At 36.4% G+C, this 22,195-nt stretch overlaps 1 protein-coding gene and 1 long non-coding RNA gene across 10 annotated transcripts in view; one reads left to right on the top strand and one right to left on the bottom strand.

Annotated features, from left to right (window-relative positions):
* QKI (QKI, KH domain containing RNA binding) overlaps window positions 1-10,109 on the top strand; it is a 142,656-nt gene extending 132,547 nt beyond the window's left edge. For 2 of the 9 annotated variants that reach the window (XM_041404187.1, XM_041404184.1), the window contains 4 exons: window positions 319-406; window positions 2,723-2,995; window positions 5,654-5,728; window positions 9,921-10,109. In XM_041404187.1, the coding sequence (XP_041260121.1) occupies window positions 319-406; window positions 2,723-2,995; window positions 5,654-5,728; window positions 9,921-9,937 (453 nt within the window). In that variant the 3' untranslated portion in view covers window positions 9,938-10,109. Of the gene's footprint in view, window positions 1-318; window positions 407-2,698; window positions 3,007-4,881; window positions 9,338-9,920 lie in introns of those variants that run through there. The other 7 variants (XM_041404185.1, XM_041404182.1, XM_041404190.1 and 4 more) reach the window with 5 other exon arrangements.
* A 1,146-nt stretch (window positions 10,110-11,255) lies between these two features.
* LOC121335757 lies at window positions 11,256-21,503 on the bottom strand. The gene is made up of 2 exons (XR_005952633.1): window positions 21,433-21,503; window positions 11,256-20,853 (listed from the first exon to the last, which is right to left on the bottom strand). It is a non-coding gene; the product is annotated as an uncharacterized LOC121335757 (long non-coding RNA).
* Window positions 21,504-22,195: the final 692 nt, after the last annotated feature.

Below are 22,195 nucleotides of genomic sequence, written 5' to 3'. Positions count from 1 at the left end.
AAATGTATTTGAGGGAAAAAAAAATCCTTAAATGATTTCTACCAAATGCAACTTATGTTTAATCCTTAATTTTTATAATTTATGTTATGAACTTTTTCCAAAACTCTTTTAAGATATTTGTCAACAAGTCCTAATGATAGTCAACTGGCAACTTCCACTTAATTTCATGGAACAGTTGACAAAGTTTGTTGCTTTTGTGACTAATGGCAAGCAGGTATTTTGCTTGGTTAAACTTGCACAATTTTATTCTAGGTCACTTAGATCTTGTGCATTAGTGAGTTCATAATCCTGACTTCCTTCCCATTTTCTCCTACACAGGCAGAAGGAGAAGACAGCCTTAAAAAGATGCAGCTGATGGAGCTTGCGATTTTGAATGGCACCTACAGAGATGCCAACATCAAATCACGTAAGCATGTCATGAGCTCAGGGGTCAATGCCCTAGAAGTGTTTGCAGGTTTTGAATATTAAAGCTACCTTTGGAAAATGTACATTGGCAACTTATGCTGGAGAATGGAAGGCAGTAAGAACCCAACAAAACTGTAGGTAGCAGTTGCAAATGATTTGTGGGGGATAAGTTACGTCCATTGGCAGGGTTTTTTAGCTTGTTTCTTGTCCCCATTATTTTTTTAACAGTATGTATGGGTTGAAATATTTACAAATATATATAGTATAAAAAACCTCAACCCTTAAGCAGATTTTTCTATTTTACAGTCTTTTTTTTTTTCCTTAAAGCATATAAAGGACAGTGGACTCATTTGCATTTTTATTTTTAGAGATGTAATTTTAAAATGTTACAGATGTTCAGGATACTGTGAATACATTTTTCTGTATTATATTCCTTCCTTTCATCTTGCTTGCATGTGTACCCCCAATGTTATGTTTTACCAACAATTCATCAACTGATTTCACAGCTGAGTTCACACGGATCAGTGATGTAATGAGCCGTTTTTACGATTACTTCCATTACATTTGTGTGAAAATGCTTTTGCAAACGCATGTATGCACAAGTTTACACTTGAAAATTAATTACACGCACCTACTAATGAAAGCACATACCTATTATGTGTGATACAAATTATTTTCTTCAGTTGAAAATCTAATTTCTCTTCCTGAAAATATAGTTGCTGACACTGTTCAAAAGTACATTTTTGCTGTAGCTGTGATACAGATGTCAAATGCAAGCACAGTTAAATCAGTCTTTTCACTAAGGACCTACTGATATTTGCAAATTTGTTTCTCCACACAGTCCCCATTTCAGTGTTGATTATGTTTAAAGGTTGGAATGCAGTTAGGTCAATTTGAGAGTGCTTACACCAGTGTAATTATTCTGATTTGAAAAGGGACATAAGCAAGGGCTTTTACGACTACAATGGTAATGGTAAATCTTTCAGCCCTAATGAGCACTGATATATTTAAAGCTAGATCCATTTTAAATATATGGTAGTCTCTAAATTATTGCAAATTTATTATTAAAATAGCTTTCAGAATAGCTTAAATTGATGGAAAATTTACACAGACATTTTTTTTATTAATTTGAGCAATTTCTTTGTCTGGTCTGTTCCCATTGGTCTGTTGCATCAGTGTAAGTGGGAAGATGGATTTTTTTCATTTATTTTTCAACTGGAGATTGCCATTACTCATCATTTGATAAGAGTTTCAGTCTTTGTGTTTGCATTTTACTGAAGAGTTGAAGATGTAGAAGCTGTACTGGTTTATTTCTGTTTTAGAAAGGAAGTATAAATATTTGAGCACCAGTTTTAAATTATCTGAGCATTTTTGTTTAAAAAATAAAAATAATTTTAAATATGCACCAAATCTGAAAAACTTTACCACATTTCTCTTTTCAGGCCACCTGTAAGTAAATTAAATCAATGTAGATCAACAGTAGTGCATAGAAATACATAAATTATAACCCTTTAAGATTGACTGTTACCAGCAGATGTGCTAGGTTTCAAATAACACTTAATTGAATGTGCTAGTACCACTTCAGAAAACAAACAAAACCACCACAAACAAGAAAAAAACCAAACCAAAACAGAAAAACCACCTATTTTCTTTAACTTAAGCAGGGCAATGGTGAACTTCTCATACAAAGGAAGTATGTTACTTGGTGAAATTTTATATGGAAATAAAATTTGAACCTATTCTATTCATGTTAGGGTAGGATAGGACCAATTCATGTTTCTAGGTCACCTTCAGCTTCACTGATCCCGGAAATAGGAATTATGTATATGTTTAAATCCAATTTTAAGAAATACAAAAACTCTAGACTCACACAACAGCTCTGCATAACTGAGTGTTTGTGGACTCTATAGATACACTAAATTTTGTATTCTGTATTTGATTGTGATAGTATTTTCCTTGTATTTCCTGCATGCATCTCAGTCTCATGCAGTCTTGATAGCATAAATGAAGAAATGTGGTCTAAATTGAGCTTTTGTGCTGTGTAACCTGTTTGAGAAATCTACCTCACTGTTTTACAATGGCTTTTTTATTTTGCATGTTCATACTTAATCACACTGGAAAATGGAAAGCTGTTTGCATTTGAATGGTGTGCTTTGGCACTGTGTGATCAGCGCATGTACTAATGATTTCCTTTTATTTTTCTTCTTTCCTACTTTTTCCCTTTTTTCCCATTCTTTCCACGTTTTGTACTGCTATCTCCATACTTTCCTCTGAATTTCTTTGCTTACTGTAGCAGCCCTTGCCTTTTCTCTTGCAGCAACAGCCCAGGCTCCAAGGATTATTACTGGGCCTGCGCCTGTTCTCCCACCAGCTGCCCTGCGTACTCCTACGCCAGCTGGCCCTACCATAATGCCTTTGATCAGACAAATACAAACCGCTGTCATGCCAAACGGAACTCCTCATCCCACCGCTGCAATAGTCCCACCCGGACCCGAGGCCGGTTTAATTTACACACCATACGAGTACCCCTACACGCTGGCACCAGCTACATCAATCCTTGAGTACCCTATTGAGCCTAGTGGTGTATTAGGTAAGACCTTTGTGCGTGGATGACTGGAGATTGTGTTGTGCTTCTGTTGTGTTTGTTTGCGGGGTTGAGGTTCATGGAGCTCAAAGAAAAAAAGCTGAAGCAACAAACTTATTTCGGGTATATCAAAACCGCCCAGGAGAGCTGCTCAAATGGTGCAGCTCTTAAACGTTTTAAATGTGTTCGGCATTCCTGAATGTGTGTGCTTAGTTTATATTAATAAATTTACCAAAAAGAAAGTCTTAATGTTTGTATGATATTAGATGGTAGATACATAGGCAAGGGGGCAAAAAGCTCAATACAAGTTGAGGTCTGTTATGTATTGTCTGGGCTCCTATGAATAACAGAGCAGTTTGTATAAACATAAATTAACATCCAGCAATTTTTGCAAGAGAGGGCTTCTTATTTTGCTATATCATATTTGTAGCAAAACTGGAAGGAGTGGAAAAGTCTTTGTTCAGTTGGAGTTTTTGTTTATTTAGTGCACAACTGATAAATCTCAGTGTCAGAAAGCACTAAATTATATTGTGAGCAGAAAATTATTTCAGTGAATGAATATAAAGCAAACCAAGTTCTCACCAAAGGACAATAAAATTAGCAACTTTACTGATGGCTTCTTTTGTATATGTTGCATTGAAATGTCCATCGTTCCTAATATCTCAAGACCACTGACTTGGTGTGTGAAGGCAAGAATGATAAAGCAGCAGTGACAATTCACTTAACTGGCCAATATGGAACAAGCAGTTCCAATAGTTTCTTCCTTCCCTACCCTCTCCAGAATCTAAATAATCTTTTCTCTTCAGTTTGTTCTGAATTGCATATGACCTTGGTGCTGCATAATGTTGATTTTATAGGACTTTGATCTTAGTTTGTTCAGTGGCAGTTATTGATTTACACGAATTCTAAACATCTGTAATGAACACTGGACAATAAGGTTCAAAGTCAATATTTTGTTGAAAGTGTTGCAAAAAAAATCAGTGTTTCACGTGACAAATACTTGGTGAGTTGTCTCTATGTGTGCATGTTTCCACATTATGTACAGTAAAAAAGAAAATGTATTTCAGACTTCTGTCTTGCAGGATTAGTGAATCAATAACAAAAATTCTAGTAGGACAAAAGTATGCAGTACGTCTGTCAGCTTATGGTTGTTGTCAGTTAACCCGCTGCCAAAATTCTGCAAGCATATGATAACATTATCATTTATTAATTTCCCACAAACATGTAAATATTCCTCCTAGCTCCTCTACCCTCAGTCTGTGAGTCCAGTTGTGGTACATCCTGGGGTAAAGTCACAGTTAGAGAGTTCAGCAAAGTAGCTGTTAGTGGTTAGTGGGAAGCCCCTCTCCTGAATTCAGTTAATAGCAAGTAAAGAAATACAGCATTCCAGAGTAAAGTTTATTACAATGCAGGGAACTTGGATTTCTCGCAGGATTTCCCATAAAGAGATATGAGGGAAAAATGAAAATTACTTCTAAAATGGCATCTGAAACCGTTGTATACTCTTGGGCCTTAACTGTGTGAGGTGTATTGCCCAAACCAGACCTCGTCAAAAAAACGTTATTTAAAGAAGGAAAAGGGAGCGGGGAAAAAAACCCCACACTCCCACATTAGCTGCCTAGAATTGATAATTCTTAATAAATCTGCTCTATTATCTGAGCAATTGGATGGAGTTAATTGCATTAAATTTGGATTGCATTGAGTTTTGTTATATACTCATTCTCATTTAATAGTATTTTGTCCATTTGTGTGGTGGACCTTTAAGATGTTTTAAAATAATTCTGTTAAAAATGGCAGAGAAATGCATCCCTGTCAGTATTTTTGGGGATGTTGGTGTTGGGATCAAATTTTAGTTGGTGACTAACTTTCAATTCCCTTCCTTTTATCTTCAGGTATGGCTTTCCCAACGAAAGGCTAAGAATTCAAGAACGGTCTTAACTGATCCTTCATCAGATCTGAATTTTAACAAATGCTTAGTTTTCAGCAGCCTTGAAAAAAGCTTGGCCTAGCAGTCAGTGACTTACTTGCACTTTTTTGCACATAGATTTAAAATAAAATAGTGCTATTAATTTGGATTAGGTCCTATTATTACAGAGTAGCTGTAATTTATGAGTGTATAGTAGTATACTGACTGCTAAGTGTTCTATATAGTGTTTGCTTTACTAATCACCTAATTCATTGCAGTTCATACTTATTGACTTAAAGTTTAAAATCACAATCTGTAGGCTTGAAGAATTGCTTTAAAACTTATTTTTTTGTGGTAGAACTGGAAGTGATCTTAAGGTTAGCAAATAATTGTCAGTATTAAAGATGGCATTATTTAAAATAGTCCTGCTGCAAGAAAGGCACTTCAGTGAATATGTGACTAGTAAAGCTTAAATGTGCTTGGGTCTAATAGATTTCATGAAATACTGTAATTTTGGGATTGTAAATGAATGGATTAAACAGGTTAAGGCCAGGATGTTTAAAATAAATGCAATATTAATCTGCACAGATAAACTTCTTTTTAAGATTAAGATTTGAAACTACTGTGCCTTAACTTGTTGCTTTTCTTAAAATGAACTTTTGTAGTTAATGATCATTTAAATCCATTTTGATAAACCTGCTGTTAATGTTTTCTGTGAATGTTTTCTAACTTTGTCTTGGTAATTGCAATTTAACTAGGTGCGGTGGCTACTAAAGTTCGAAGGCACGATATGCGTGTCCATCCTTACCAAAGGATTGTGACCGCAGACCGAGGTTAGTTTAGTTCTGCAGTTCTTGTTTGTAAGAAGTGCTTTGAGTGTACATGAGATTTGCAACACCACAGCTGGTTAACCAAATACCCAGTCTTGACCCATTCATGATTTTTCTCAAAATCCTGGACAGTTAATGTTTTAAAGCTTTGGGAATGCTTGCAGTTTTAAAAAATATTTCTAAACTTGGCTTTCCCAGCTCAATTAAATATATATACACTTTGATATATTTAACAGAAATTCTACAACTGATTGAGTTTTAAAAATGAAACATCTATCTGCATCAGGAAACGCTATGAAATCAGTGCTGCAATAATTAATTTGGTCGTGTTCCCCTCCTTCCCCCCCTGCCCCCGGTTCATTCTTTTAATTGGCGTGGAAATATCAGATTGGTGTTGCAAAACAAAATGAATGGATGGTTGCTTAATGAGAAAGAAGTAAAGGAATAAATGCCTCCTGTCTGTGTTTGGAGAAATCTGAAGATTTAGATTCCTTTTTTTCCAATAAACTTTTGAGCCACTGTACTGTATATTATGAGGAGGATGCATGTTCTCAGATACCTGACTGAATTCAGAAAGGTAAGGGCTGTGAAGATAACTTCAAAAGTTGTTTCAGTTTGAATTAGTATGGGTAGGGGAAGGGAGGGTGTTTTGGTTGTTTTGGTTTCTGTTTGGTTTTGGGGTTTTTTTCCAAAATCTATTTCTTGGTGTTTGCCTTTTGCTGCTAAAATGTGTAACCTGAAGGAGAAACAACTTTTGAATACCTGTTGGTGAGATGACATCCAATATTTGGGCATCTCTCTTTAACCCTTGAATGGAAAGTAAATCTTCATTTTTCTCCTGTTCCTCAAGTGTCATGCCTTTGGACCCCTGAATGAAGTGTTTATTAAGCTTATTGAGAAAACTGATATTTTCGGTTTATTGACATTGGCTAGGAAGCAGTGTGGGGGATGAATTCTTATCCCGTCCCTGCTGCTGACTCACTGTGGTTTTCAGCAAGTCATTTAATCCCTCTGTGTATGGTTTCCCATTGGTCAAATAAGGATAATAATACTTCCCTACCTCACAGGGGTGTTGTGGGGGTTCTTGTTTTGTACAGGGCTTTGAGGATGCAAAGCATTATGTGCCAAGTATTATTATTCTGCTCTCATCCAAATCAGTGTTGTGCAGATTTCCATTATGTTGTAATATTCAAAAGCCAAATTCCAGTGACAGATCTGACATCTCCTAACTTTGACCACACTTCTCACAACCTTCCATAAATTAACTACAAGAGAGAATACAGATTCTGGTCAATACAGTAAATGGGGCCCTCCTGGATATTTGGTATATTTATGTAACATTTTTATCTTTGATATGATCTTAAGGCTTTACAGAAAGTGTAAAGCTGATACAGGACACTTCTTTAGTTTTCTGTAAGATTGTTTTATATCACTGCCCACTATTTGCAGCCCATTGGCTTGTTCGCATTTCTTGAGAACTCTTCAATGGGGCAACAGGATATAATCAATTAAATGTCACAGCCCATGTTTCCAAAAAAAAAAAAAAAAGAGTAAAAAAGAAAGTAGGTCTTAATATTCTTTTTTTTTTTTTTTTTTCAATCTCAGTCAAGAGAAATTGATGATAATGATTTGGTTGTCTTTGAAAATTTGACCTGATGTTGCAAAAAACAGTTTAAAAGGTTTTGGTGATGACTTTGTTCAGCATTATTTCTTTTTTTTAATTTACTGAAATTATATTGTAGAATTAAAATACTGTCAGTATTTGCCATATTCACCTATTTGGCTGTTCTGTCACCAGGATATTTCTATAGCTATGGCCACAAAAAGCAATGTCAGCAAACCGAAATAACTTCTTTTTCCAATGTGGAAATATTTTTTTATGTAGTTAAATGTCACTAAATCTGTCTACATTCATCGGGTCTAAAGTTGGTGGTTTTTTGGTTTTTTTAAAATTCTAAATTTACTGTCAGATGATTCTGTAGTACTACTGCATTCACTTTTTAAGTAGTTTTTATTCTTTGCATAATTTTGGTTTTTTGTTGGGGTTTGGGTTGTTTTTCCAGAGATAAGCACTGCATTTAAAGCAAGAATCCCCAAATGTGTAAATGTTTTACAACTAAACATGTAGAATTGGTGAAGGGTTGGAAAATATAGCTCATTTTAACTCAGAATAAAACCCCAGTTTATAAATAATACAAAATTGAATTTGATTCATATAACAGAGAGACTGACTGATTTAATTGTAATAAACTGTAAATGGTGTTGCACAGTTGACAAACCTGTGTGTACTGTAGAAGGCCAGAGACTTGGCAGAGGATGTATCACAGGTGTCCTGGTATTTTATAAAGGTAGCTTGCTTTGATTTTAAACTCCACAAGAAATATTAATGCTGAGAATTTTCTCAAATGTTTTATCCAAACCAATTTTCACATAATTTATATATAAATTTTAATACCTTTTAATCAAAATTGTAATGAGTATCAAAATGCTTTAAGAGTCTGTTTCTAGTGTACCTGTAAAGTGGTAAGATTGTGCCACATAAAATATTTATTTTTATTTTTTCTTCTTTTTGAAACAGCTGTTATAATTTAAGCAAATCCCACTTAGCATGATTCTGAAAAAAAATTCAGGGAGCGTTTGATCTCATTTATGTTACAGTAGTAATTTTTTGTAGTGTTATGAACTGTATCCTAAATGATAGGCCACTTTTATTATGTGAAAGTAAATGAACCCACAAGAAAGATTGTTAAATCGATGGTATCTGTGAATATTACACCTACTGGACTTCATTTTATGTAATGGCACAAATCTGACTTTGCACTGAATACCTTTCTCACTTTCATCTCCTCTGCCTTAGTCAAAATGGCAACAGTACAGAAACTTTTATCAACCTCAGAATTTCTTAGCTCTAATTAAGCTGTTGAATGAGTCTTAAAAGAAAAATTTAAAAATTATACTACTGTTAAGTGGACCAAGTTTGGTGAAGGAGAATGCAAGAGAATGATTAAAGAAGGAATAGCTCAAGAACATTGGGAATGATAACTTTCCACTTGAGAACTTTTTTATGTTTTACTGTAATTTGTTTGTGGTTTTGGGTTTTATTTTTTTGTTTGTTTTGTTGTTTTTTTCTTTTTCCTTTTTTTTGTTTTGCAAAAGAAAATAGTATTTACAGGTGGCTTCTTTTAAAATATAAAAATATAAAGCAGGAATGTATATGAAATGTCAGATTTTATTGTATTTGCAGAGTATTAGCTTTGAAAATGAATAAAGAGAGCTGTTTGTAGTTTTAAAATGCCTTATTAGTATCAATTAGATATTTTCTCTATTTTTTCATGTACTTAGAGCTTTTTAAGTATAGACTTTAAAATGGCAGGACTTCTACAGTGTTTACATGCAAGTGCATTTTATAAGTGTCCTATATGTGTAAAATAGTATTTTGAACGGGAAAATGCTAGCTATAGTAGCAGGCTGAGCGTTTTCCTGGTTTCCACGATGATGCCTACGTTGCTAGACTACAGTTTATAGTACTGCTTTGTATCATGAGGCCAAGAAATTCCATGTTGTTTGTAAATAGAATAAATGAAAGGCAATAAAAAATTTATTGAACAAAAACCCTTTGTTTGGCCCATAGTTTGTTGAACCAAATTGTTTCTCTAAGTCCAGAATTCCTTAGATTACTCCATTCTTTTAACAACCAGTTATTAATAATCACATCCATCATTAATAGTTGCTTTGATGCTTGCACCTGGGGAGGTACTAATGCTTAATAGCAGTCAGATACTGATGCTGTGCACTGACTGTTGTTCCAGAAATCTTCTACCCAGTTCAGAAACTGTTCATCGTTTTTTTGTTTTCCAATTTCCTTCATCGACTGCTACTAACCATTAGTCGTTAGTCATATTTTATCTCTATTTCTCCTGTTAACCAGTTTTGTGGGAGTGGGCTTCTCCTTCACGTGTCCAAATCATGATGGAGGGCTGTCATGATTTTATTGCATTCTGTAGATGGTGTCGATCAGTATGTCAGAATTAAACATGCTTGTTTTTTTTATTAGTTGTGATTAGTTTTCATGTTGTCATTAAGCCGTCACTAGCTGGAACTAATCTCTTCTCTATCTTTTCTTTCTTTTTTTTTTTTTTTTTGTTTTTGTTTTTATTTTTTATTTTTTTTTTTATTTTTGTTTCTAACCACCCAGCCGCCACCGGCAACTAACCTATGACCTTCTGACCTCTGAACTCTTCACCCAATGATGACCTGACCATGCCTGCCTGCTGATCAGTTAACTGGTAAACGCCTTTGCTTGCCTGTCTTCAGTGCAGCGAGCTGGGGCACTTGTCCGTTCGTCTTACCATCTAACAAAACAGACAAAGAAATTGTTGTCCTCCAACTCCGCTTTTTGTTGTTCTCCTGTTTGGGTGAAAGTGGTTCTAGAACCTGCACTGAATAGTAGTAAAGCAATAAGGTCCAACTCATCCCTCCGCACTGATCATCCTCTATTGTCCCGCCCCAAGCGAACGGTAAGGAGGCCTCGCACGAGATGGAGACAGATGTCCCTTAACTACCCGATGACAGAGGCAGTTACTGTGAGAGACTTCTAGGAATATTTTTCTTCTCAGAAAAAAAAAAAAAATAAAAAAAAAAGAAAAAAAAAAAGTCAAAGCTCTCTCTGAATGTACTGTGTGATGATGCATCATGCATGAACCTTTGGTCAGGGATGTCATTGGGGAAGGGATTCCAAAAAGTATTCAAAATTTGATATGCTGTTTAGTCACTACCAGTGCCCTCAAAGGGCAGATGTTGCAGCCTTTTTTCTATTGCCTGCCAAATTGGACGTTTTAAAGGAAAGTGTGCCATGAAATGCAGATTATGATGACTTTGCAGAACTACATTAATGCAGAGAACAAAACAGCAACACTATTGAAGCGAAATACAAGTTTAAATTGTTTTAACCATATTTTAATCTCCTTGGAAGATTACATGAGAACAAGGTACATGCATTATGTGTCACATTACTGGGCAAACTGTTCAAATATTTTTTTTAAACCTCCCTGTATAGAAAAAATTTCATTAAGGATGTAAAAGCCATGCTTGCCTATTTGCTGTATACATGTAATGAAATGTAGATAAAGTGTAGTGCATTGAAACAAAATGAACAAAAAAGTAGATACTTTTACTATACAAGGGTGCTGGTGCAGAAAAAAAATATATTTTTGGAAATGTAGCATTTTATACTTTCAAGTGTTATAAAAAAAAGAAAAAAAGAACAAAGAAACCCTTTATTTCATTAAATGATTTTTTCTGGTGGTTGTCAAGAAACAAAAGACCAAAAGAGCCTTTTAGTCTTTCTTTTTTATTTTTTAAGTATTGGAATAAGTCTAAAGAAAAGGAAGTGCCTTATTTTCTTCATGGTCATTTAGTCAAATGTCTTGTATAATCAGCTTCTCCCTCAGACAAGTTACTGCATGCCACTCAGTCGCCCAGTATGTGAAAGAAGCTGTGAGGGAAGACAAATGATGAGTTGACCATATTAATTACCTGATTTTTGCCATACAAGTGTGATGTGACTTTGCCAAAATCTCATTAAGTGAAGTATTTGCTAAGTTTTCATCAAACCAGCCCATTATTATTTCAGCCACTCTACTTTTTAAATCATAGCAACTGCCGTACTTGTGCAACGTAAACCAAAGGGTTCTGTGATACAGACTGTCTCATGCTAAAGGAGATTATTAGCTGACAAATGTTTGTAGAGCTGGAAGTTACGTCATTTTTGTTCAGGGATGGAGAGGAGTTTTCTTGATTCTGGTTGAAATAAATATTACATCAACTGTAGTAGGCTTCGGCATCACCCAGAAAATGGATGTTCTGCAGGTAACGAAACTGAAAGTGCTTAGTGAGTTTTCAGTCAGTGACTGAGCACATCCCCAGTTTCCACAAACAGCTCCTGCAGTGGCAAACAGCACGGAAATTACTTACTTTTCAGCTCGTCTTTGACTATTGTTAGATCTGGCCCATTGGCTTTTCTTGAAAAGATAAGCAGGAGAGGGACTTCAGCCATTTGAAGTCCAGCTATACCTTATTTTTAACCCTTGTTTCCACATGAGGTTTGAATAGCTGGGCAATTGCAAGAGCTGAAGCTGCTGAACGCACAGTATTCTCAAAAACATTAAGTGTTACATTGTGGGGCTCAGTACTAAACTTGGCAAATATCAGGTGATAATTTTACTCCCCTCTTGTCAACTTATTCTCCTCCTGCAAATCTTCACAGCTTCCAAATGAAAGGTCAATTGTAAGCTAAGAGGGCTTACATTTTTAAGCACCTGCATGGTGACCTCATCTAACATCTTGTCTCACCTGGAAATAATTATCAGTTTATTTACTATGCAATAGACATTCATCCTTTCGTATTCAGCTAGATTTTTGTTTATTGTGCCACCAGCTTTGTCTTCCTGTTACACATAAAGTTGTGTTGATTTTATTTACAATATATGCTGTGCCATTTTGATTTTATTTTGGTTGGTTGGTTGAATAAACTTGCGACACTCGAACATTTGAAGAGAGATTTGCTAAAACAATACCAGTATTTGATCCAGTTTCATCTCAACTATGATAAAACCTGGACATTTTAAACATTTATCAAAGGTCTTTTACTGGGGGGGAGGGGAAGTGTATGGAATAGATGTGTGACATGTGAAAGTAATGTTTGCTCTGAACAAACTTCTGAAAACTTAGTTGACAAAATTTTGGATCAGCTTAAAAAAAGCATGACTTTTGAAATCTCTGAATGCCTTGGTTCTCAGTATTATCATTCTTTAATGACTTTTTCTTTATTAAAATAAGTAGTTTTAAGACTTCTTTCTGACAGTATTATGTAATTTTTTTAGAGTGGGTAGATGGGAGTGTCGCTTGTATGTAACCGTACAGATGACATGTATTTGTCTATTCTTTATTATCTTAGTAGTTTCATGCTATGTATGTACCATAACCAACCTATTGCCTATGAGAAACATGTAAGATAATGTATTTACAGCCATTGTTACAAGTTTATAATGTATTTTTCTATCTTGTTTTATATGTATGTTATATAACATTCAAAAGAATTTTTTTCCTGATTGAGAAAAAAGGATACAAAATGCAAAACCCACGATTTTGATAACTGAAAAATTGCCAATTGTTTTGCAGTACTTTATTATATTGGGAGTGTTGTCTTTCTTGGGCTTTTAGTTAGCTACTGGATGAATACATTAGACATATTTGGGTTTTAGTTGGGTTTTTACATAGCTTGCATTTTAATTCTTTGGTTCTTTGCTGTTTCTATTAACCCATAGCATTATTTTAATAAATGTTATAATACCAACCTACTAACTCTGGATTATGTCTGTTTATTAACCATTACATGTTTAATTAAAATAAACAAATAAAGACGGAAGAATGTAAAGTTGAGTTACTGGACTAACCCTGAAGAACGTGACCACAGATAACACAACGTGACTTGTTTTTATGTTGTTTGTCAGCTGACATTCTGCACACTACTATTAAGTTGGCTTTGGTCATTCTGGCCTTTTACCTTGGGGAATAGGTGCCAGTAGAAATGGGAACAAAGTAGCATTTTTGAGGCATTCTTCTTGTAGAGTCTTGCCACTTGCCTTTCAGCATCTGCATTACTAATTCCACACTTTTCTTTTTCTTTCTCTAAAATAATTCTTGTTGGCTCACAGCAAAAGAGCAAAAGATGCCAGTGTATTGGTAAATCATGACGGTGTACAGAAACCAGTTTGATTCTTTGTTGAACCATTCAGAGGTTGCAGTTAATCGCACAGTAATTTGTGATTTGTTGGTTTTGGCACCTGATTCACTGTTGCATCATGTGACGTTTCTAAGCACAGAATATTTCTGGATAGAATTGCTGTACATTGATACACAAAACCTGGGGCTTTCCTTTGGCAAAAGTGCCTTATTTATACCACGCTGTTTCAAATAACTTTATTTTTGGTACTTCTGCTGTAGCCTATCAGTATTGCCTTGCTCAGGGAAGTACAACTTCTGTAAGCCAAAGGTCAAACTGAATCTTTTCCTAGTGACTGCAGAAAGTACAAAAATACACGTTTCACTAAATTGCCAAGCAACATCCATTTCAAATTCCAGAGCTGCCTTTATGTGATCTTTATCCCTGTGGATGACTGGAGCAACATGAATGCAGGGAATTGAAATGGTGGAAATGCTGTTTTGAATGTACATCTATGCAAATATTTTTACAGATATGCTTCCCCTTTCTTAGAACTACGCTGTGAGGCTCCTTTACATTTCCCAGGTAGTTCTGCATTTGTAACCAAGTGGGCAGTAATTACCACTAATGTTGAGGGAGATCCTCAATGTAGGTAACTTTTCAGATGTCAACAGTTTTCTTCCTGAAAGTCCATTTTTTTCCTGTAGATAGTAAAAATTCAGATGAGGAAACTGCATCTGTTCAAATTCCTCCTTTAATTTATGACATTTCAAACTATTTATCTTGAAATACATGCAATATAAACCTTTTTAAATAGAGTTCTCACAGTATTGCTAGTAATTAAAATTTTATGCATCTTTATTTTATGGAGAAAAATAGTCTAGTTTTGATGACATTTGTTAGTTTTCTAATGGCACGTAGTTCTTTGTTTTAGAAAAATTTTAGGTAGAGATGAAGTACTAATTCATTCTGAATAGTTTCACTTGTGCAGAATTTTCTTTTTTAATTAAACAGATCATATTGCTGTCCTAAAACTCAGCCACAGGCAGATGATAAAAATATTAGATATTTATAACAGATAGTATCAGGACCTTTTGACTGGATAATGGAACAAGTGTCATTACAGAGCAAATAATTTATACTCTTAAAGAATTTTATCAGAGGTGCATATGTAGTTTGATGAAGTACTCTGTCCAGTATAGGTGAAACTATTCAGATGGAAAAAAACTTTAATGTTTTCTATTGAAGAATACTTCTATTTCCAGAACTACTGCTTTTCTGTAATATTTTTATTATTTTGAGTTTTTATCAATAGATGTTAACTACTGTTATACTTTGTCCACAGTGCATTTTCATCTCATTCTTCAGTATATGCAGTAGTCGAAGTTGCTGTAAATTTTGTAGTATTTTAAAGCTAAAGGACAGAAAAAAGTAGGAAAACTAAAATAAAAATAATATATTCATTATTGTTGCCCACCAAAGGTATTTCTCAATTTACCTGAGTGCCTGTCTGAAAATTTAACTATTTTATACTTTGCCTGCTTACAGGAAAGGTACGAACTGTTTTTATCACCGAATTTGAGGATGACTTCAATATTGCTAAATCAATGAAGTTAGCTTCTTTTTCTTATCATTCTGAGATTAAATTGTCTTAATGTTTGAAAGATCATACATTCAAGACAATTAGGTAATTGCTCTTTGATCCAATAAAGTGGGTTTTATCTTAGGGTAAATTTATTTTTTTTTTTTGTAGGTGAGAATATAAACAAAAATATAATCTAGACTTTCAAAGCAGAATCTGAGCAATGCTGTTCACATCTTAAGTGTTGTACCAAATTACAAATTTGGTTTCTTCAAGAGTATTTTTGTGCCTGTTATAAAGTGCCTTTCAAGAACATCCTTAAGATATTTTTAACGAGCATATGTTCAGTATACTGACAATACTGATCTTTTATTTGAACATACCTTTTAAAACTGTTACTACATGTAGCAAAATGTTTATTGCCAGGTTGTACTCCATGAGGGGGACCACTAAAAGGTTTTCTGCCCTGAAAATGCAGGGAAACATTGAAGTGTGTTACCATCCATTAAGAAATTAACTTGGGGGAAACATACTTATGAGTATATGAAACTTGAGTTCCTTGTGTCTGGATAAAAATACCAGTTATCAGAAATAGCACATTATGCAGAATGGAATCTGAGTAACACATTCCTAGGGCTGGAAGTACATAACTGTCACGGGAATTTCTGTTTTGTTTTAATATGTTTGATACATTTTTCTAAAACACCGTTAATGGAATACTGTCCAAATAACACATGACCCATAACATTAACACGTGGTAATCAATGTTGAATCAAACTGGTTAACGAAAGTACAGTGCTCTTCCTTCTCTGTGCCTGCGCACTAATTGCAGGTGGTGCATAGGGGCTGGGGCTTAGGCACAGCAGGCTGCAGTCCTAATTTCTTGGTGCCTGCAATTCGGGTGTCCGTCTTTGACAACAGACTAACTGGGAGGAGTCTGCCTCCCAAGGCAAAGATTAACTGAGATCTGAAACTCTTAGTAGAATTAATTGAAAATACAGCAACAATAAAGCGACATATATACGTATATATGCTTTGACTTGTATTATAGCAGTTTGTATGAAACATTTAAGGTTTTGTTTGTGCAAAATAATGTATTCTGAGGGGAAAAGCAAACATGGACATTGCCAAAACACATGTAAATAAACACCATTTATGACTGTACATTATGTGCAATAAAGTAACTGGAAAAAGTGCATGTACTTTATCCTCAAAAGAAAACTGACAGCTCTCAAAGTTGTAGCTATAGTTTTATTTTCTGAAAAGTTAAATTTTATTCTGTATCTAAGCCACAGAATAAAGAATGTACATTTTTCACACTTAAATTTTCATTAATGCTTCTAGCAGTGTTACGAAAGAGGTCAGTTGTTGAACAGGCTTAAACTTTCATGGTCGTCTGATTATCAGGATATATTTTGCTTAGCAGTTTCTTCTTGCATATGTTGTTTGTAACTGTAAATGAAGGAAGTATGCATTATATATCATAAACATGCAATACGCATTTTGCATATGGATTTGTAGATGCATCAGTTCTAGGAATTTTGCAATGATAACCACATGATTTTGGGGATATTGTACTTTGGAAGTATAATTGTTAAATTGATCAGAGCAAATAAGAAAGAAGTACTACTTTAACACACTTGTTTGGGGCATAGTTTCTGATTACTGTAGAAAATGAAGATGTCTGCCACCCCGCCTACTGTGAACCTAGCAAGAAACACACTTCGTAGAACTAGATTGTGGTGTTCTATATTTTCCTTAATATTTGTGTGATGATACTTAGTTTTAGTTAAGGACAATTTCTTTACCAAGGTATTCTTTGCTAAAAATTCCTTCTCTTTTACGCTGCTTAAATAAATGAAAAAAAAAAAAGTTTGCTTCAGAAGTAAATGAAGTGGATAAGTTTAAGTGTGGCATCTTTAGAAGTGTGGTAGAGTAGGGGAGAGGAGGCTAAACACCAGTGTTCAGGTACACTTCTGCACTTATCAAGGATGAAAAATTTGGCATAATTTGTCTTTGAAGACACTTTGTATCATGAGTTTCACCAAAGTAGTGGCATATAGTTGTATCTGAGCTAATAGTCTTAGAAGTTCACAGAATGTAGGGATGCTGTTTGGCATGTGCTGCTCGAGCAGGTAAAGCAGCCTTTGTCTGCCTGTACCCTGTATTCCTGGCCTGGAGTGTGGGCACAGCCTCACCTTCTGTGCTGTCTCTGGCTGCACTCTTGAAACCCCCTCCTTCATCCATCTGGATCCCTAGAGAGCAGAATTGTCTTGACCTTTCTTACCTCTTGCACCAAGGCAGTGATACTTGTTTATGGTCACGTTCATGTTAGGAATTGCATTTATAGGTCTGCAAGTTAAAGCTAGATGTGGAGTTTCGAAATTTTTTATCAACAGACTGTCACCATTCTACCAGCACTGTCTGTGTGTTTTGGTATGTTTATGGGGGATGGCCTGACACTACTAGATGGCTCCTTGTTGTAGTTGCCTTGAGACAGTACAAACTTAGCCATTATCTGTGTCAAAATAATGAGAGACTTTGACAGAAAAGAGTACAAAGTGCAGTGTCAGAAATTACTCTTCCATGTTGGCATTCACGTCTACCAGCAGAAGTAAAAAGAGACTTAGTCCAACTGTTTTTTGGTGACCCTGTGAAGTTCTCAAACAGTTAAAAGTACAAAACTGACAGCCAGTTCCTGTTGAGTTGAACTCTAAAAATTAACAATGACTAATAATCAGTAACTCCCAAGGAAGGTGGGGGTTTTTTTCACAAAGTAGCATAGCATATATTTGTCTTTAATTTCACAGCATTTTCAGTGTTTTCATCTTCAGCAATAAATAAGGTTACTACTTTGAAAAGTAAACTAGATAAATTCAGACGTGAGGTTCAAGGAAAAAAAATATCAACTAATTGCACACACCAAGACTGCATCATTTCAGCAACTTATCAGTAAATGAAGGTGTTTTCTCTAAAGTTCATGTATTTTTAAGCACCTTATACAGACAAGAGGCTAAGCATAAAAAAAAATATTTTTGTTTGTGGGACCTTTTCAGAATGAATTCTGTAGATTTTCAGTTCACTGAGGGTGACCTTTATTAAGCAGATGGTTTATTAACTTGCTGAAGGTTAAGGACGTTCCCAGGTCCTCCTGCCATAGGTCAGTCATTGAGCAAACAAGTGTTCAGTGTTGATTCTGGTTTGCTTTCATACTCATGTGAAAATGAAGCCCTGTATTTTGTATCCAGGTCTTCTTAATATCATGACAAATATATCAGTCTGTACCTCCTGGAGTAGTGTTTTAAAGGGATTTGTTTTTAATTGAAGTTACTTCAGTAAAAAGGCAGGTTGAGTGAGCAGGAGTATTATGGGAAATGTGTTAATATATGATAAAGATACTGGGATCACTGTTTTAGAGTCTCACTGTGTTGTGTGTATTAGCAACTCACAATAAAATGTTAGTGTAATATTTATCTTGTTAGTTGTCTACACCTTTGCAATTTATTTGATTTCCAGACAAGGTTTTCATGAAACTGAGACTACCTTGTGCAGTTCAGAGTAGTGAAATGATGAGATTACTGCAGATCCCTCCTAGGTATGTGCCTTTTCATAGAGCACAGCCTTTTTAAGGTCTTGACCTCAGATATTGAGTAAAACATTGTAAATTTGTGATGCAGGGAGCACAGTTTATTTGTTAGCCTATCTGCTAACCACTGAAAGTTCAAACGTTGCTACCAGTTCAGAAATGTTACTGAATGTTAATTGCTGTGGCAAACTCCACTCCTGTTTTTAACATGGGTGCAATCTGGAGACCTTCACAAGCATACTACTCTAGTTAATCTCTGGATCATTTTCATGATCTTCCATGAATAGTGGATCCAGCACTGCTGAGGGGGCCACAAGGCCATTACTTGCATGCCCTTGTGTGACTTTTTCTGTATAACCTTAGTGATGAGACAATTTTGATTCTTTCTCTGAAAGGCAATGAATGAAGTAGATCTTCAGCTTTGTTTCTGAGAGAAAATAGGAAATGTATACCAATGTGGACTGAAAGAAGATAAAGAATAACAATAATATCAGAGCTTTGAACCCTGTCCTGAACAGATGACTGAAAATTACTCTGGACTTTATATGAGCCAAGAAGAGAAAACAACCCTAAACAAGAGCAGCGCTGTCAAGCCCATACTGTGTTGACAAGAAGTTCATCAGAGACTGTAGGCTGGAATTTTAAGTGATGAAAATTGAAATTATCTCAGTCCTTGCAGAACTGGTTTACCATATCTCCCTGTTATCTTAAGCAAGCTTGTTAATTTCTCTGTTGGAAATTTTTCCCTTCTTCAGCCTAATTTGAATTTCTTGTTCTTTTATTCTAAGGTTCTGCCCTGCCCCTTTCTGTGCTGTCTTGCATTTCATAGATGAATTCTCCCTTCGTTAGGATGGTGAGGTGGCACAGGTCATTCTTGGTAGATCTAGACTTAAGGTCTAGACCAGGATGATCAAATGTGACATTATTTAGAAAGCCTGTTTTAGCTACACGTGAGTCCAAGCAGATGGAAGAGAGCTATTTCGATATTGAGGGCACAAATCTAATGTTTGGAATGCCTGGGTTTCAGATGCCTCTTTCATTGCTGATGATTTGTGCAGTTTTGGGCAAGTCCTCTGCAGCCAAATCCACAAAGTACCACCATAACTTTAAGTGATGTGTCAAGATACGGAGAGTGGTCACTGAGGTTTTCATCAAAAGAATCTTTTTTGTGGTCTTCCAGAAAGCACACCACTGCCTTACCTTCTTTTGTCAGTTTCCAGTGACAACATCATCCAGAAAGAAAACCCCTGGTACCCAGAGACCATATAGCTACCTGAGTGCAGAGGGAAAGCACTGGTCAGTAAATCCCCCATCCTGCTACCACAGCCACAGGAGCCAGCTGGGCAGCTTGGCTGCTGGGGTCCGTCTCTCTCAGCGTTTCTCCCTGTCTTCACATGCGCAGCATGTGTGGCTGTAACTTTGCCTTTTGCATTCCCCAGCCACCCATGATGAAAGCTACTCTTTACTCAAGTACCTTTGGTGCTCTTGCTCTGAACCTTTGTCCCTCAGTTTCCTGTCAGTGAAATGAGGTTAACAGGAGAACCCCAGCAGAGGGTAAGCTGTGGATGGCCACATTTGAGTTTGTGGAGTGCTCGAGCAGTACAATGCTGAGTGCACTCCAGTACCATCACAATGTCAAAGTGTCTCACGATCTTGAATGTACTTAAGAATAAAGCATGAGAGCAAAACAAAATACCTTTGACTTCTTACTGAGTCCGACCCACGATATCGTTTCCAGAATCCCGCAGGCCAGCTGAGTCCTAGTCTCAGAGCAGATCACCTCAGAGCGTACCTATCAGCAGTGCTGTCTCAAGGGAGGGTCATCTCAAGAAATGATGGGCACCAAGTTACTCCTGGGAAGATTCTGGTTGGGCACAAGAAGTTTTTTTATAAGGAGGACAGCAGCCATTGGAATAACCTCCCCAGAGAGATGGTGGATTCTCCAGTTTTGGATGCTAAGGTTCAGCTGCACAGCGTACTAGCCCATTGCAGACACTGCTTTTACCAAGAAAGGTTGGACTAGATGGTCTTTGCAATCCCTGGTATTCTATGATTGTGTTTATAACAATCTGAGTCCCACAGGCTCACTGGGGATGGATGGAGCTGCATTCCCATTTTTCACAGTTGGCAAGTCCAAGGAGAGGCAAAGGGACAGAGATGCAGTTGCAGGAAACAGCGCTGCTTTGTCTCTTCACCAGTGAAATGTAGAAGTGGGGAGCACTGGCAGTGCTTGAGACCTGGGAGGACAAGAAAAAAATGGGATTATATTGAAAACCTGGTTGGCAGGAGTGAGATCTGCTCTGCAATCATGCGAGGTTCACGTTGTTCAGCATAACATACAATTTTTGAAAATGAAATGCCTTAAAATAATTAACTCTGAAGCAAGAACAACAGTTTTTGCAGCTTCAGGCCTGTAGTTGTGAATGGTTACATTCAGGATGGAAATTTTTCAGTGAGCTTTCAATTTGCTTTGGAAGGAGAGAGATAGATGCCATTTGTGAGTGACAGCTTTGGGTTTTTCAAGAAAGAACCAGGGTTAGCAGGCAGATATAAATCAAAATCACTTCATCAGCTACATCACTAACCTCAGCAAAATCCAGCATTAACCAGTTTATCCCTGGTCACAGTCAACCACAAGACAGCTAGCAACCAAAGACTTTGGGCCAACAGCAGTGTAGTGGAAGGTGGAGAATTTACCTCCTCAGTCAAGACTCTTCCAAAATTTTATCTTGGTGGAGTAAACAACTGTGCTTTAGTAGTTGTCATGTGCCTCACAATGATAATAATAAGTTATATTTATGAAGTAGGACTTTCACCTGCTGCGGATTTGTCTTCAGACTTCCCTGTGTGAAGGAACCTTGAAATGAATTATTTCCACTCTGGCAAGCACCTGGTTTAAAATAAAGGTGAAGTCAATGAATGAAATAGTCAAAACACCTGACTCTTTTTAGGAGGGAGGGAAGCAGTAAATAATGTTGCCTTAGAGCAATTTCTCCCTTGTCATGCCTTTCCTCTTGCAGTTTGCTGTCACTACTCACTGTGAGCCAGACTGCACGTGGAAGAATCCTTCAGACGAGTCAGTGGGGCTGCTCATGTGAGTAATTTGCAAAGCACTCAATCAGGGCAGCCAAGCCCTGTGATATTAGACTCATTTTGGCTATAAATCCCCCAAGCAAGGACTTTTTATTCTTGTCTGTAAAACAGTGGTGAAATTCTGGTGCAGTGCTTTTTTTATTTTTTTTTCCTCCCCACAACTTCTCATTTCTTCTCACCTTTTTCTTCACACACACAGAGAGCACTAAGAGACTCAGAGAAGCAGCAGCTTTGACAAGCAATGCTAACATGCCTCCCTGCTCTGAGCAATTCCTTTGGGCGATTTAGCAATGTCACTCTGGCTCTCAGCATTTCTTTCAAGTCAGGAGCCTCACTGCCTACAACAGCTTGGGAAAGGGAGAGCCCAGGTGCAAAGGCAGGAAAAAAGTTCTGTCAGAGGCTGGCAGCAACAGGAGAGTCCGGTTGTGCCGGTGAGTCACAAGCAGCTCGCTCCACTTGCTTATTCCAGCCACATACAGGCAAGTG

This window comes from Onychostruthus taczanowskii, unplaced genomic scaffold (assembly GCF_017590055.1).
Source record: "Onychostruthus taczanowskii isolate IOZ18803 unplaced genomic scaffold, ASM1759005v1 scaffold21, whole genome shotgun sequence".
In the NCBI taxonomy this organism is placed as follows: domain Eukaryota; kingdom Metazoa; phylum Chordata; class Aves; order Passeriformes; family Passeridae; genus Onychostruthus; species Onychostruthus taczanowskii.
Note: the sequence above shows the minus strand (reverse complement) of the source record. Positions and strands in the feature narration are given on the sequence as shown.